At 49.2% G+C, this 17407-nt stretch overlaps 1 protein-coding gene across 1 annotated transcript in view; it reads left to right on the plus strand.

Annotated features, from left to right (window-relative positions):
- The window catches only part of PRICKLE3 (prickle planar cell polarity protein 3), a 57986-nt gene that overhangs the window by 37893 nt on the left and 2686 nt on the right, over nucleotides 1-17407 (plus strand). Inside the window, exons 2-7 of the mRNA XM_089679620.1 lie at nucleotides 3669-3786; nucleotides 8814-8994; nucleotides 10261-10374; nucleotides 12922-13062; nucleotides 14827-15030; nucleotides 16179-16365. Of these exons, the coding sequence (XP_089535746.1) occupies nucleotides 3669-3786; nucleotides 8814-8994; nucleotides 10261-10374; nucleotides 12922-13062; nucleotides 14827-15030; nucleotides 16179-16365 (945 nt within the window). The remainder of the gene's footprint in view (nucleotides 1-3668; nucleotides 3787-8813; nucleotides 8995-10260; nucleotides 10375-12921; nucleotides 13063-14826; nucleotides 15031-16178; nucleotides 16366-17407) is intronic.

Raw genomic sequence — 17407 nt, forward strand, 5'->3', positions numbered from 1 at the left:
TTGAGCTACCTCCTCCCCAAGCAGTAGGCCTCTTCTTGAGCTACCTCCTCCCCAAACTGTATGCCTCTTCTTGAGCTACCTCCTCCCCAGGACGTAGGACTCTCCTTGAGCTACCTCCTCCCCGGGCAGTAGGCCTGGGAGGGAAAGTCTTCCCCAGGCAAAGCTTGAGAGGCTAAGGCCCCTTCTAGGAGGTCTCCCCAAGTATGTATCTCCTTCCCTTGCTTAACTCACTGGAAATAAACCTCCTAGTGATTTGCCAGTGAGATAGATATGCATAACCCATTACATGGTATCTTCTTGCTCTATCTCCTGGAGAACATTCCCCAGGTGCAGACACCCAGCAAATGCAGAAAACAATAACAATCAGAGCCCAGGCTGACTACGGCCTAGAAGCTCACTAAACTTGATATAGGGACACTCCAGGTTATGGCCAGGTCCCTATACTGTCAATTGTATGAGATGCAGAGGGGGCAGGAGGAACCTGTGGCCTTCTAGGGTCCTACATACTCACTTTTGACCATCTCTGTGTATGATGGTGCTCAAACTATATGATACCCACCTTTTTTGTGAGACCTTTTGTTGAGTAAAACACAGATGGTGCACATTTCTTGTGGTATGATACATTGACTATGTTCACCAGCCAACTCCTCCTACACAGAACCTCAGGCAGGCTACACCTAATGTCTATACTTGTGTGCGCATTCCAATAAAACCACCACCTTCCCACAGAAATCTCATTGATGCCTAATGCTAGCCTGATGCCACAATAATGCTTCCTCTGTGTTTGGTGGACACCAACAAGCCCCTGCAGTGCCAACATCGGTGGCCCTTCCCACCTCTATGTTTTGGCTCCTATTTATGAAGTAGCTCTAAACTGAATCAAGTTCTCAACATCTTGGTTGCTGATAGTCTTGCTGGATTTTTCCATTGATTTATAAAGCATCAATCTGCAGGAAGGTAACCTAGAAATACAGAAAATAATTTTCAGGTCTTGTTGAACCCTTCCTAAAACCAATAGAGCTGGGAGCAAGTGGGGAAAATGCCCTTTACATTGGTGGTCAGTGCGAAGAATGCAACCCTTACATTGGTGGTCAGTGCGAAGAATGCAACCCTTACATTGGTGGTCAGTGCGAAGAATGCAACCCTTGCATTGGTGGTCAGTGCGAAGAATGCAACCCTTACAGACAGCTATAAAATAATGGTGTCATGCTGCTAGTTTTGCCAAGTACCATTGGCCCTAGCCGGCACCATGAGATAGTGAAGTCATTCAGCCACAGCTCGGGAGACCCCTAGAAAGCTCTGGAGGAACCCTGGATGAGAATGTCAGCTCTGCGTTATGGATAGACTAACAGCTTAGTCCTCATGCACACGGGACGTTTTTAACTCCCCTGGAAAACAGAAAATAGTTTTCAGGTCTCAGAGAACCCTTCCTACAACCAATAGAGCTGGGATCAAATGGGGAAAATGCCCCTTACATTGGGGGTCAGTGGGAAGAATGCGCCTTACATTGGGGGTCAGTACGAAGAATGCCCCTTACATTGGTGGTCAGTACAAAGAATGCCCCTTACATTGGTGGTCAGTGGGAAGAATGCCCCTTACATTGGTGGTCAGTACGAAGAATGCCCCTTACATTGGTGGTCAGTACAAAGAATGCCCCTTACATTGGTGGTCAGTACGAAGAATGCTCCTTACATTGGTGATCAGTGGGAAGAATGTCCCTTACATTGGGGGTCAGTGGGAAGAATGCTCCTTACATTGGTGGTCAGTACGAAGAATGCCCCTTACATTGGTGGTCAGTGGGAAAAATGCGCCTTACATTGGTGGTCAGTACGAAGAATGCCCCTTACATTGGTGGTCAGTACAAAGAATGCCCCTTACATTGGTGGTCAGTACGAAGAATGCTCCTTACATTGGTGATCAGTGGGAAGAATGTCCCTTACATTGGGGGTCAGTGGGAAGAATGCTCCTTACATTGGTGGTCAGTACGAAGAATGCCCCTTACATTGGTGGTCAGTGGGAAAAATGCCCCTTACATTGGTGGTCAGTGGGAAGAATGTCCCTTACATTGGTGGTCAGTGGGAAGAATGCCCCTTACATTGGTGATCAGTGGGAAGAATGCTCCTTACATTGGGGGTCAGTGGGAAGAATGCCCCTTACATTGATGGTCAGTGGGAAGAATGCTCCTTACATTGGTGGTCAGTGGGAAGAATGTCCCTTACATTGGTGGTCAGTGGGAAGAATGTCCCTTACATTGGTGATCAGTGGGAAGAATGTCCCTTACATTGGGGGTCAGTGGGAAGAATGTCCCTTACATTGGGGGTCAGTGGGAAGAATGTCCCTTACATTGGTGATCAGTGGGAAGAATGTCCCTTACATTGGTGATCAGTGGGAAGAATGTCCCTTACATTGGAGGTCAGTGGGAAGAATGTCCCTTACATTGGGGGTCAGTGGGAAGAATGTCCCTTACATTGGTGGTCAGTGGGAAGAATGTCCCTTACATTGGTGATCAGGGGGAAGAATGTCCCTTACATTGGGGGTCAGTGGGAAGAATGTCCCTTAGATTGGGGGGTCAGTGGGAAGAATGTCCCTTACATTGGTGATCAGTGGGAAGAATGTCCCTTACATTGGTGGTCAGTGGGAAGAATGTCCCTTACATTGGTGGTCAGTGGGAAGAATGTCCCTTACATTGGTGGTCAGTGGGAAGAATGTCCCTTACATTGGTGATCAGTGGGAAGAATGTCCCTTACTTTGGTGATCAGTGGGAAGAATGTCCCTTACATTGGTGGTCAGTGGGAAGAATGTTCCTTACATTGGTGATCAGTGGGAAGAATGTCCCTTACATTGGTGATCAGTGGGAAGAATGTCCCTTACATTGGTGGTCAGTGGGAAGAATGTTCCTTACATTGGGGGTCAGTGGGAAGAATGTCCCTTACATTGGTGGTCAGTGGGAAGAATGTTCCTTACATTGGGGGTCAGTGGGAAGAATGTCCCTTACATTGGGGGTCAATGGGAAGAATGTCCCTTACATTGGGGGTCAGTGGGAAGAATGTCCCTTACATTGGTGGTCAGTGGGAAGAATGTCCCTTACATTGGGGATCAGTGGGAAGAATGTCCCTTACATTGGGGGTCAGTGGGAAGAATGTCCCTTACATTGGTGATCAGTGGGAAGAATGTCCCTTACATTGGTGGTCAGTGGGAAGAATGTCCCTTACATTGGGGGTCAGTGGGAAGAATGCAACCCTTAAAATGGTAGTCCGAATTCCGCCCTTTCAGACAGCTATAAAATAATGGTGTCATGCTGCTGGTTTTGCCAAGTAGCATTGGCCCTAGCTGGCACCATGAGATAGTGAAGTCATTCAGCTACACTCGGGACCCCTAGAAAGCTCTGGAGGCAACTTGTTTGAGAATGTCAGAATGTCAGCTCTACATTATGGAGGGATTAACTGGATGAATGAATCCATTCTATAAATTCGTTTATTCTGGCCATTGGGATGAATAAACGCTCAATCGCTAAACGTGTCTAAATGCATTTGGAAAACGTGACTTTAGGTGCGTTTTTTTAGGCTGCATTTTCCTGCCCTGGAGCAAAGGTGTCGAAACGTTCCGTGTGCAGGAGGCCTTCAGGTGATAGCTGTTATTATCAATGATTCTCGTATGATTTTTACCTTTTTATCTTTTTTTTTTTGCCTTTCTTTTACAGGGAGTGGAGATCAATGTCACGGGTCAAGGTCAGCCATGTTACACCTGCAAGGAACGCTGTCCAGGGTTTCTGGCACACCGATGGAGGTGGGTAAAACAACTGGGGCATCACATGTGAAATAAACCGTGGTACATTATTGGGTTCTTCCATTAGGCACTAGAGGGAGCTCTGGGTGGCTCAGTGAAATCCCTCTTTGTTTAGCGGGGGTTGAGATGAGATATCAGCCACCACACATGGAATGCATTGTTTTCAGTGGTTCAACCGATTTATAGAGTTGCATAGTAATAAGGAGCAGTAAACCATGCAAAGATAGATGCAAAGTGGACAAATATGGTTTCACTTGTAAACAGATACTTAGGACGTGTCATTTATTTTCCTTGAGGATTTCCCTCTGTGACTTCCCCTCTGTGACTGATGGATTTCCCTGGTCAAGAGAAAGCACATCAGTGTGAGGCATGGTGTGGTGCAGTTGAGAGAAGACCTGGATGTTGAGAGGTGGAGTTTTGGTTGAGAAAGTTGAACCTTTCTTGACTAGGGTTCCTCCAGAAGTTGCTATGCGTTCCTAGAGTAATGAGCAGTTTCTCTCTTTATGACGTGCTGCCACTGGCTACAACAATCTTAGGTGTCTCTGAGGGGAGAATCCCCTCTATTGGCTGCCAGTGTAAGGAGCATTTTTGCTAACTCTCCACCAGTGTGCCAGGGCCCTTCACTGACCATCAGTGTGCTAGGGTCCTTCACTGACCATCAGTGTGCTAAGGTTCTTCACTGACATCAGTGTGCTAAGATCCTTCACTGACCATCGGTGTGCTATGGTCCTTCACTGACCATCGGTGTGCTAGGGTCCTTCACTGACCATCGGTGTGCTAGGGTCCTTCACTGACCATCGGTGTGCTAGGGTCCTTCACTGACCATCGGTGTGCTAGGGTCCTTCACTGACCATCAGTGTGCTAAGGTCCTTCACTGACCATCAGTGTGCTAAGGTCCTTCACTGACCATCAGTGTGCTAAGGTCCTTCACTGACCATCAGTGTGCTAAGGTCCTTCACTGACCATCAGTGTGCTATGGTTCTTCACTGACCATCAGTGTACTAGGATTCTTCAGTGACCATCAGTGTGCCAGTGTCCTTCAGTGACCATCAGTGTGCTAAAGTCCTTCACAGACCATCAGTGTACTAGGGTCCTTCACTGACCATTAGCGTGCTAAGATCCTTCACTGACCATCAGTGTAATAGGATTCTTCATTGACCATCAGTGTGCTAAGGTCCTTAACAGACCAGCAGTGTACTAGGGTCCTTTACTGACTCTCAGTGTACTAGGACCCTTCACTACCATCCGTGTACTAGGGCCCTTCACTGGCCATCAGTGTACTATGACCCTTTACTAACCATCAGTGTCCTAGGGTCCTTCATTGGCCATGAATGTGCTAAGGTCCTTCACTGACCATTAGTGTGCTAAGATCCTTCAATGACCATCAGTGTACTAGGGTCCTTCACTTACCATCAATGTGTAAGGTCCTTCACTGATCATCAGTGTACTCGGACCCTTTACTAACCATCAGTATACTAGGGTCCTTCACTGACCATCAGTGTGCTAAAGTCCTTCAGTGGCTATCAATGTGCTAAGGTTCTTCACTGACCACCAGTGTTCTAAGACCTTTCGCTGACCCTGCACAGCTTGAGGATTAGGGTCAGCAAAGGCTGCCTAGTCTCCACTTCAACTTCCTCTATGTAATGGGGACTCTGATGTAAGGGGAACACTGATTGGGACCCTGATGTAAGAGGGGACTCTGATTGGGACTATGATATAAGGGCGTACTATGATGGGGATGTTTTTCAGCCTGCGAAGCTTTGTGAAATAGTTGGCCCTTATATTTGGAGACACCTGCTCTAGAGAGTGGATGAATGATAAGTCTTTATGTAGCCAGTATCATGTTCCCCTAACCCAGGGGAATATGGCACCATTGGTTGTACCCCCTCCAGGGGTCATAGAACTTGCCACCCCTGTGAAATCTAGGCAATTTAGGCCCTTCGAGTGGAGTAAGAACCTAAGGGAAGGTCTTCCTGTGGAAACTTTAACCCCGATGAAGATGTTTTTACTACATCTGTGTGGACAGTGACCTCTACTTATGCACTTTTGTGATCTTAAGGTAATGATGTTATTTTAGGAGGAGAAGGGGCTTGATTAAGGCTACAAAGAGGTTGCGAGTGCAGAGATGGTTGGGACAACTGGAGAAGCTTTGGAGCCCGGAAAACCTGGATGTAATCAGCCAACATAGAGGACTTTATGTTAGGAAGCAGAAGTTTCCCAAGGGAAACCTGGAAAAGGGAAGAAAGATGAGTGGAGTTCTGTTCATGGGTGGCACTGGTGTAATGCCCATGAACCCAATGAGGTCCTGAGTGCGACCATCTGGAGAGGCAATATGGTAGCTAAGTTGCATGAGACCAGAGAACCTGGATGTAATTAGCCAACATGGCGGTCTTCATGTTAGGAAGCAGAAGTTATCCCAAGGGAAGCCTGGAGAGGGGAAGAGAGATAAGTAGAGTACTGTTCATGGGTGGCACTGGTGTAATGCACATGAACCCAGTGAGATCCTAACCATGACCATCTAGAGAGACAATATGGAAGCTCAGTTGCATGAGAACAGCGAACCTGAATATAATCAGCCAACATAGAGAGAGTGCAGAGATGGTTGGGACAACTGGAGAAGCTTTGGGGCCTGGAGAACCTGGATGTAATTAGCCAACATAGAGGTCTTCATGTTAGGAAGCCGAAGTTTTCCCAACATGGAAAAGGGAAGAGAGATGAGTGGAGTTCTGTTCATGGGTGGCACTGGTGTAATGCCCATGAACCCAATGAGGTCCTGAGTGCGACCATCTGGAGAGGCAATATTGAAGCTCAGCTGCATGAGACCAGAGAACCTGGATGAAATTAGCCAACATGGAGGTCTTCATGTTAGGAAGCAGAAGTTATCCCAAGGGAAGCCTGGAGAGGGGAAGAGAGATGAGTGGAGTAGTGTTCATGGCTGGCACTGGTGTAATGCCCATGAACCCAGTGAGGTCCTAACCATGAACATCTAGGGAGACGATATGGAAGCTCAGTTGCATGAGAACAGAGAACCTGAATATAATCAGCCAACATAGAGTGCAGAGATGGTTGGGACAACTGGAGAAGCTTTGGGGCCTGGAGAAACTTGATGTAATTAGCCAACATAGAGGTCTTCATGTTAGGAAGCAGAAGTTTCCAAAGAGAAGCCTGAAGAAAGAAAGAGAGATTGGTGGTGTTCTGTTCATGGGTGGTACTAGTCCCATAAACCTAGAGAGGTCCTGTCCCTGAAGATCTGGAGAGGCAGTATAGAAACTCAGTTGCATGAGACCTAATGAGGTCCTGTCCATGGTGAAGGAACTCACATAGAGTTGGGCACACCAAGAGTGGAGTGTGGGCCCTTGATTTTGTGAGACCCATTTTGAGACCTGAAGTGAGCGGTGCCTGTAGAGAAGACTCTGAAGAAAACTGTCCACTGAGAAGACTTTCTTTGCTGCTTTGAGAATCCCTCTCTATATTGAGGCTTATTGTGGCATCTATATGGGCTTTCTAAATGTAACACTCTTTAACCCCTTTACATTGAGCCTGTGAACATATGTGGCCTCACTGAAGTGGATCTTCTTCACGGGGCCTCGTCTGTGTACCTGTCTTTGTGCGGGAGCATCCCAGCATGGAGATCAAGCTGTCAATGACCGCTTCGGGTCTTGTACTAATGATCGGGAAGCAGGAGGACCGGCTCTTCATCGCATGATAGCTGTGATTGCCTGTACAGCCCACCCCTATACACCTTTTCCTCTTGAATGGAGAAACATTTTTAAAAAGTAAAGATAAAATAGATCATGGTTCGATGTAGGTCAATGTCAGGGTCAAGGTTTGGGTCCATCAAAAACCTTTGTGACTTCCCTTTGAGGTCAGGAACGTGGTATGAGTAGGCTTCTGGTTATATGGAGGCAAGCCGTTATCTATGTGAGGGAATTTCGGATAGCCGGGATGGGCTAATCTCACATCTCGCTGTGTTATTTCGAGTTTGGCATTCCACAGAGTTTCTGGAATTACTCCCAGCTCACCGACTTTCCCAGAGCTCAGCATATATTACCAGGAGGGCACATTGCTTATCGATGCAAAAACTCCGCATTAAAGGGACTTTACCCTCTGCATTGTTTTCCCCATTTGGTTTTACTTGTAAAAAATGTGTGAATCTTGGATGAAAGTTTTGTGAACCTTTAATGAAAACGCATATAAGTAGACCCTCTAAGGTCTACTTTACCAGAGAGGTGGTAAAAATAGGTGGTTGACCTGTGGTTTTACTGCCCCCAACAGTCGTGGAGCTGCATGGCAAAATATATACAACAGGCCGTGTTTGGCAGGCAGTAATCACCGCCAATTACAGCCCATTCAAGTGCATGCTTGCCCACAGTGTTTATTCTTTTTCAAATGCCGCTTAATGCACTGACATAGCTCCTTAGACCCAGTCTGTATGGACTATATGGTCACCTGCTGACTTGGCAACCATCCACAGGCAGTTTGACTCTTCATTAAGACACGGAAGTTGAATCCAATGCAATTTTCCAGTCTTTTGAAGAGGACAGTGACTCTTCTGGGTGAATAACTAACACTGACTGAGAAAAAACAGACAGGATCTAGCTTGGACTACACTAATAAGCCCTAAACAGGAGGGGAGGACAGAGGAAGATACCAAAATCACACCATAAACCAATTGCAGTGGCCCAAAACTGCCTGTAGATGTCAGCATACTCCAGAAAACCTAATATAGCTCAATACAACACAGACAAATTACATGACAGTGAGGCAGAGCAGTTATTCCCTTTCAGGCTGCAAAAAAGCAAAAAAAAAAACCCCAAAAAAAGGTATTCAGGAGGGAACAGTACCACCCCCTGAATGCCTGGCAACCACAGGTCTACCATAGTCTGAAAAGTGACCCGCCACAGATCACTTTTTAAAGAGTGTCGCTCATATAAAAGAGCCATAAATGTACCTGAAAAATCTGGTGAAATGTTGACCATGGCGGGTTGTTGAAGACCATTGGTGGTCACACGCTGTTTCTGTTTCAGGAAGATTTGCCAGCACTGTCAGTGCCGTTGGGAGGAACATGGCAGCTCGGCGCCTCCGCATGACCTGGAGCGTTCTCTGTGCCAGCTGGTTGGCGCACAACGGTTCTCCTCAGGTGAAAGCAGCTCAGATACGGCTTCGGAGAAGTACGCATGGGCACCTCCTGGGCTACCACCGGAACAGGTACTACCTTTATCAACCGCTATGATCAGTTCCTCCGGTTCCCCCAATAAAACAATGGGAATGCAAAATATGTATTGAAATTCTGGAAGACCGTGAATGGGGCTGGGTGTCACGATGGGGGATGGGGTTTCTGGAGGGGAGTTAGAGTACTCAACAGAAGACTTGATGAACCTGCAGGGGATGAGGTTTCTGGAGGGGAGTTAGAGTACTCAACAGAAGACTTGATGACCCTGCAGGGGATGAGGTTTCTGGAGGGGAGTTAGAGTACTCAGCAGAAGACTTGATGACCCTGCAGGGGATGAGGTTTCTGGAGGGGAGTTAGAGTACTCAACAGAAGACTTGATGACCCTGCAGGGGATGAGGTTTCTGGAGGGGAGTTAGAGTACTCAGCAGAAGACTTGATGACCCTGCAGGGGATGAGGTTTCTGGAGGAGGGGAGTTAGAGTACTCAACAGAAGACTTGATGACCTTGCAGGGGATGAGGTTTCTGGAGGGGAGTTAGAGTACTCAACAGAAGACTTGATGACCCTGCAGGGGATGAGGTTTCTGGAGGGGAGTTAGAGTACTCAACAGAAGACTTGATGACCCTGCAGGGGATGAGGTTTCTGGAGGGGAGTTAGAGTACTCAGCAGAAGACTTGATGACCCTGCAGGGGATGAGGTTTCTGGAGGGGAGTTAGAGTACTCAACAGAAGACTTGATGACCCTGCAGGGGATGAGGTTTCTGGAGGGGAGTTAGAGTACTCAACAGAAGACTTGATGACCCTGCAGGGGATGAGGTTTCTGGAGGGAAGTTAGAGTACTCAACAGAAGACTTGATGACCCTGCAGGGGGATGAGGTTTCTGGAGGGGGCTGTGGAAAACTATGAGCAATAGGGGTCAATGGATGGGGCTTGGGGTCTTAACAGGAGTCTGCGGAATTTGGAGAGACACTGTGGTAGACTGGAGGGTGCTGCAGGTGCTGGGGGGTGGTTAGGGAAGTGGTGTGGGATACTCTTGGAGGGCACTATGGGGGGCTGGGTGCTCTGCAGTAGGCTGTGGAGCACTGTGGAACATTGGAGAGTACCATGGACAGTTTGGATGGCACTGTGGGGGTTGAGGGGCAGTGTGGGCTACTATGTGAGGTTTAGGGGGCACCATGTGAGCTGGGAGGTTAGAGGATCTTCAGCTGGTTGGAGGCCTGGTAAGAGGGAGTCTATGGCCCAGCAGAGGGCCATGGTTCGGTGTTTATCAGCAATACAACTATGTTTTCCGCATTTTATCCTAGGTCCACCAGTATTTCAGATGTCTACCAGAAGACAAGATCCCCTACATCCAAAGTCCAGGAGAGAGATACCGGCTGAGGCAACTCCTCCACCAACTGCCTCCACATGACAGCGAGGTGAGAACAATGGCCAAGCCAAGGCTTGGGGCAAGGTCCGGGATTCCTACTTCTCTAGGCCTGCTTGGTTCTTTGGGTCTATACTTTATCCTTCTCTTCTTTCCCTCCATCTCTTGGGCCCCTTCACACATTGGCATTGGAACGCGCTAAAATGCATGCTCACATCTATGAATTTCGCAACGTCATTGACCAAGCATGGTCATGTGGCCCTATTAGGTCAGTGATGTCACCAGTACCCCCGACCCTTTACCACAAGCGGCTTCCTCTGAGATTTACACAACCCTGTCACAGAGCCATGCCGGTCACCTGACTTTTCTCTACTGCAGGTCGACAATACAGCTTGGACCCCTTCCCATCCCCGGCCTGTGGTTGGACAATGCAGGAGCAGCAGAAGTCTTATTAGATCAACCCTCTGCTTTCTCCTTCTGTTGGCGTATTGCTTGCCAGCAGGGGCGGACTGACAACTCATGGGGCCCCCGGGCAATAGGGGATCATGGGGCCCCTGTGTCCTTGGCCAAACTCAAAAAAGCCTATGAAAAAGGTATCAGGGCATCTCATGGGGCCCCCTACTGACCCCGGGCCCTCGGGCAGTGCCGAGTTTCCAAATGGCCAGTCTGCCCCTGCTTGCCAGTGCGTGCGTATGCAGCAGAGATAACACGGCATAATTAAGGGTGTGGCTGTGCGTTCGTTCGTTTCGAATGGCACCCCAACGCGCAAAGGCAATACGGAAAAAAAAACGGTGCCTGTCCAATTTTTTTCGGCACGCGAGGATGCGTTGGCAGCCCATTCATTTTACTTGGCTGCCTTAAAGTGGTTGTACATGAAATATGAACAAAGCACATCCCTCTGTAGTGTGTCCTTGCCTCAGTCCAGAGCACTAAGAGTCATTTCTGTCTGCTGCCTCCTTCCTCTGCTATCTCGAAGAGCCAGGACAAGTTTTCCCGACACCCAAGAGATAAAAAAAAAAGGTGATGGGGGAGGGAGCTCCAACACACAGCCTGTGATTGACAGCCTCAGCTCTGTTCCTGTGTGCTGCGTGAAGAGTGGTTGTATATCCTTTCCAGGGGTGGACTGACAACTCATGGGGCCCCTGGGCAATAGGGGATCATGGGGCCCCTGTGTTCTCGCCCACAACCAAAAAAGCCTATGAAAAAGCCAATGAAAGGTACCAGGGGCATCTCATGGGGCCCCCTACTGAGCCAGGGCCCTCGGGCAGTGCCCGAGTGCTTGAATGGTCAGTCCGCCCCTGATCCTTTCCCTCCAATCAATTTTCACTGAGCTCTGCCAAGTGTTACTTCGGCTCCCCGGAGCGCCAGGAGTACAGTTGGCTGTGCCGAGTTCAGTTCGAGGTGGAGTCGACCCGGCTTCCACCTGACCTGCTTTTGGATTGGTCTTCTCTACTTACGCCTGCTGCCGACCTCGGCCCGGAGTGCTGACCTTCTACCCCGCTGCCTGCTCCTTGCTGACCTTTGCCTGGTCCTGCCCACGACTTGGTGTCTTCCTGCTGGGCTGCCACTAGACCAAGGGTGTCAAAGTGGTGGACCTCCAGCCAGGGGCAGACTGACCATTTGGAAACTCGGGCACTGCCCGAGGGCCCGGGGTCAGTAGGGGGCCCCATGAGATGCCCCCGGTACCTTTTTCATAGGATTTTTTGAGTTTGGGCAAGGACACAGGGGCCCCATGATCCCCTACTGCCCGGGGGCCCCATGAGTTGTCAGTCCGCCCCTGCCTCCAGCTGTTGCCAAACTACAAGTCCCATGAGGCATTGCAAGATTGACCATGACAAACATGACTCCCAAAGGCAGAGGCATGATGGGACTTGTAGTTTGGAAGGCCACCAGTTTGACACCCTTGGTCTAGTGGCAGCCGAGCAGGAAGACACCAAGTCGTGGGCAGGATCAGGCAAAGGTCAGCAAGGAGCAGGCAGCGGGGTAGAAGGTCAGCACTCTGGGCCGAGGTCGGCAGCAGGCGTAAGTAGAGAAGACCAATCCAAAAGCAGGTCAGGTGGAAGCCGGGTCCATGATTGGATCAGAACGAGGATCAGGAGGACGGGAGCAAAACCAAAGACCATTCAGCAAAGAGCTTGTGTGTGAGTTCAGGTTGAAGTAGCCTGCTTTGGTGGCAATGTATGTGCGCGCACACGTATGACCATGCATGACATCATCTGTCTCCTTCCATTTCCACCCATCTAGCAGATCCTTCTCCTTGTCCTCCATCCTTCTGCTCCTTCTCAATGTCCTCCGCTTTAGTTTCCCTTTTCTACGTTGCTTTTTGCACGGTTCTGTGGCAGACCCGGCCAGGGGCGGACTGACAACTCATAAGGCCCCCGGGCAATAGGGGATCATGGGGCCCCTGTGTCCTTGCCCAAACTCAAAAAAAGCCTATGAAAAAGGTACCAGGGGCATCTCATGGGGCCCCCTACTGACCCAGGGCCCTCGGACAGTGCCCGAGTTTCTAAATGGTCAGTCCGCCCCTGGACCCGGCGCTGATGTTTGTTCTATGCCAGGCCCTGATCCGCTGTTAGTTGTAAGCCGGTCCTGTCCCCAGGCCCGGTACTGCTGCTCTTTGCAGGGAGAGGAAGAGCAGGAGCTGCTGACGCTCTTCAGCCAAAAGCGGAAGCTGGAGAACCTCGGCCGTGGGGCGGCGCGCCCCGTCCCCAGAAACACGAATGGGACTGTGTGTAATAAGGTAAGAGAGTTCCTACTCCTAGCTTCAGATGATCATTAACACATCATCATGCATTTTATGAATGGGTTCACGCCACGGCCTGCATTTTGTGAATGGGTTCACGCCACGGCCTGCATTTTATGAATGGGTTCACGCCACGGCCTGCATTTTATGAATGGGTTCACGCCACGGCCTGCATTTTATGAATGGGTTCACGCCACGGCCTGCATTTTATGAATGGGTTCACGCCACGGCCTGCATTTTATGAATGGGTTCACGCCACGGCCTGCATTTTATGAATGGGTTCACGCCACGGCCTGCATTTTATGAATGGGTTCACGCCACGGCCTGCATTTTATGAATGGGTTCACGCCACGGCCTGCATTTTATGAATGGGTTCACGCCACGGCCTGCATTTTATGAATGGGTTCACGCCACGGCCTGCATTTTATGAATGGGTTCACGCCACGGCCTGCATTTTATGAATGGGTTCACGCCACGGCCTGCATTTTATGAATGAGTTCACACCACGGCCTGCATTTTATGAATGGGTTCACTCCACGGCCTGCATTTTATGAATGGGTTCACGCCACGGCCTGCATTTTATGAATGGATTCACACCACGGCCTGCATTTTATGAATGGATTCACACCACGGCCTGCATTTTATGAATGGGTTCACACCACGGCCTGCATTTTATGAATGGGTTCACACCACGGCCTGCATTTTATGAAAGATTTTACACCGCAGCCTGTATTTTATGAATGATTTCACACCACATGCATTTTATGTATCATTCACATCACAGTCTGTATTTTATAAATGATTCACATCACAGTCTGTATTTTATTATTGATTTCACACCACAGCCTGCATTTTATGAATGATTTCACACCACAGCCTGCATTTTATGAATGATTTCACACCACAGCCTGCATTTTATGAATGATTTCACACCACAGCCTGCATTTTATGAATGATTTCACACCACAGCTTGTATTCTATGAGTGACTTCTGAAATGCTCTAAATTTAGTAACAAATAAAACCAGACTTTTGAAAAAAATCTTTTATTGAACAAAAAACAAAACAAACATTTTTGACAAGTCCTTTATTTAACAAAAACAACAAAAAAAAATGACTCCATCGTTGTAATCCAGCGTTGTCACACCGCAATAAAAAAAAACTGGTCTGCACCCGCCAAACACTTGCCGCAATCTGACATTTGCTGGTCAGATGTAAACATTTGGGGCGGAGCTAGTGGTGACGTCACCACTGGCTCCGCCCAATTGTGCTTTGATTGGCCAAAGCATTGCACCTGGCCTGTGGTCAGGTGCATAGCTTTGGCCAATCACAATGCACCGTGAGAGCACCTACATTCGACTCGAACATCCAGGCCATCGCTAGTAACCACCCAATAGCTGCAGCCAATCCCCAATCCCATAATGAAGGATGTTCACTAAACCCCACCCACGCAGAACTGAAATATCAGTTTTGGGTGGAGTTTGGCCTTTAATTGCGATGTACGCTGCAGCAATGAGTGTGGGAAGATCCATGATACTTTTTGCAGTTTGCACTGTTTTTTTTTTATATGTAAACAATTGGGTGGAGCTACGTCACCACTAGCTCCACCCAATTGTGCTTTGGGATGTTCACTAAACCCCACCCACGCAGAACAGAAATATCAGTTTTGGGTGGAGTCTGGCCTTTAAATGCGATGTTTTCTTATATTTGATGGTTGTGGATGAATCGTGTTGACGGGATCCCCCCCTTCTATCATCCTGCAGTGCGGTCATCAGATCGGCGGCGGTGACGTGGCGGTATTTGCGTCCAGGGCGGGCCTAGGCTCCTGCTGGCACCCTCAGTGCTTCACGTGCGCCCGCTGCTCGGAGCTCCTGTGCGACCTCATCTACTTCTATCAGAACGGACAAATGTACTGCGGCCGTCACCACGCTGAGCTTCAGCGACCACGCTGCTCGGCGTGCGATGAGGTGAGTGTGAAAGATTTCAACCGGATGCGAAAGAAATTTGAAATGTATCAGGGATCAGGGGAAGCAGTCCTTAAAGCGCAAAGAGGCAGACATGAGCCTCTTTGTGGCTGCACAGAGAAGCACAGGATCTGGAGGAGGAGTTCTGTCCTCCTCTCTGCTGTCAATTACTTTGACAAGGAGGGGGCAGACGTGAGCCTCTTCATGGCTCCACAGAGGAGCACAGGATCTGGAGGAGGAGTTCTGTCCTCCTCTCTGCTGTCAATTACTTTGACAGAGGGGGGGGGGGCAGACCTGAGCCTCTCCGTAGCTGCACAGCTGCACAGAGAAGCACAGGATCTGGAGGAGTTCTGTCCTCCTCTCTGCTGTCAATTACTGAGAGAAGTGGGGAGGGCAGACATGAGCCTCTTCGTGACTGCAGAGAGAAGTACAGGATCTGGCGGAGGAGTTCTGTCCTCCTCTCTGCTGTCAATTAATTTGACAAGGGGGGGGCATACGTGAGCCTCTTCGTGGCTGCACAGAGAAGCACAGGATCTGGTGGAGGAGTTCTCTCCTCCTCTCTGCTGTCAATTACATTGACAAGGGGGGGGGGGCAGATGTGAGCCTCTTCATGGCTCCACAGAGGAGCACAGAATCTGGAGGAGGAGTTCTGTCCTCCTCTCTGCTGTCAATTACTTTGAAAAGGGGGGGGGGGGCAGACCTAAGCCTCTCCGTAGCTGCACAGAGAAGCACAGGATCTGGAGGAGTTCTGTCCTCCTCTCTGCTGTCAATTACTTTGACAAGGGGGGGGGGGGCAGACCTAAGCCTCTCCGTAGCTGCACAGAGAAGCACAGGATCTGGAGGAGGAGTTTAGTCTCTGCTGTCAATTACTGAGAGAAGTGACGAGGGGGGGGGGGGAGCAGACATGAGCTTCTTCGTGGCTGCAGAGAGAAGCACAGGATCTGGAGGAGGAGTTTTGTCCTCCTCTCTGCTGTCAATTGCTTTGATGAGGGGGGCAGACATGAGCCTCTTCGTGGCTGCACAGAAAAACACAGGATCTGGAGGAGTTCTGTCCTCCTCTCTGCTGTCAATTACTTTGACGATCGGGGGGGTTCGTCTTTAATCTCTAGTCTATAGCCCGTAAATCTTCTACTTTTTTTTCTCTCTTTCAGGTGATCTTCTCGGGGGAGTGCACCCAAGCCGAGGGCTACCACTGGCACACTCGCCACTTTTGCTGCTTTGAGTGTGAATGCGCCCTGGTAGGACAGCGCTACATAATGAAAGAGCGGAGGCCGTACTGCTGCCCGTGCTATGAGAGGCTCTTCTCGCAGTACTGCGACAGCTGCGGGGAAAGCATTGGTAAGGAAAGGCTGCTTCGTACCGAAGTAATGGCGTCAGAAGCTGTTTATGGTCATATTGAGCCAAAGAAATACAGAAAAGTGCACCGGACCAAAAACAGGATCATTTTAATTGTTGGTAAATAAGTCATGTAAGCGCGGCCAACGCGTTTCGGGAGGCAACGCCACTCCCCCTTCACCAGGGCTCAGCACAGGATTAAACCTGGATGGACTCAGAGGAACAAAACTGGTATTAAAGTATTCTCCTGGAGTAAAAATGTAACAGTTGCTGAGCAGCAATAGATTCCATTGCTGTGTTGAGCCCCAATGAAGGAGGAGTGGTGTTGCCCCCGAAATGCACTGGAGGTTTTTATATGACAGCTAAAATGATCCTAGACTTGAAAATGGTCTTAGCGTTTTGGAACCATTTGTGATGATGACCCCTTGGCTATTAGGAAAGGTCAGGGGGCCGACGCGTTTCAGGGGCAACACCACTCCCCCTTCATCAGGATAGGACTTGGAAGAAAGGCAGTAACGGAGCCTTCTGAGTCCATCCTGTGTTGAGCCCTGATGAAGGAGGAGTGGTGTTGCCCCTGAAACGCATTGACTGTTTTTATAGGACTTCAGTCAGCATACCATTTTGGAACCATTTGTGATGATGGCCGCTTGGCTTTTAGGAAAGGTCAGGGGGCCGACGCGTTTCAGGGGCAACGCCAATCCCTCTTCATCAGGATAGGACTTGGATGGATGGCAATAATGGAGCCTCCTGAGTCCATCCTGTGTTGAGCCCTGATGAAGGAGGAGTGGTGTTGCCCCTGAAACGCATTGACTGTTTTATAGGACTTCAGTCAGCATACCATTTTGGAACCATTTGTGATGATGGCCCCTTGGCTATTAGGAATGGTCAGGGGGCCGACGCATTTCAGGGGCAACACCACTCCCCCTTCATCAGGATAGGACTTGCATGGATGGCAATAATGGAGCCTCCTGAGTCCATCCTGTGTTGAGCCCTGATGAAGGAGGAGTGGTGTTGCCCCCAAAATGCACTGAAGGTTTTTATATGA

Source organism: Staurois parvus, unplaced genomic scaffold (assembly GCF_062004578.1).
Source record: "Staurois parvus isolate SC_StPar_1 unplaced genomic scaffold, SC_StPar_1.0 ptg000228l, whole genome shotgun sequence".
Lineage (NCBI taxonomy): Eukaryota > Metazoa > Chordata > Amphibia > Anura > Ranidae > Staurois > Staurois parvus.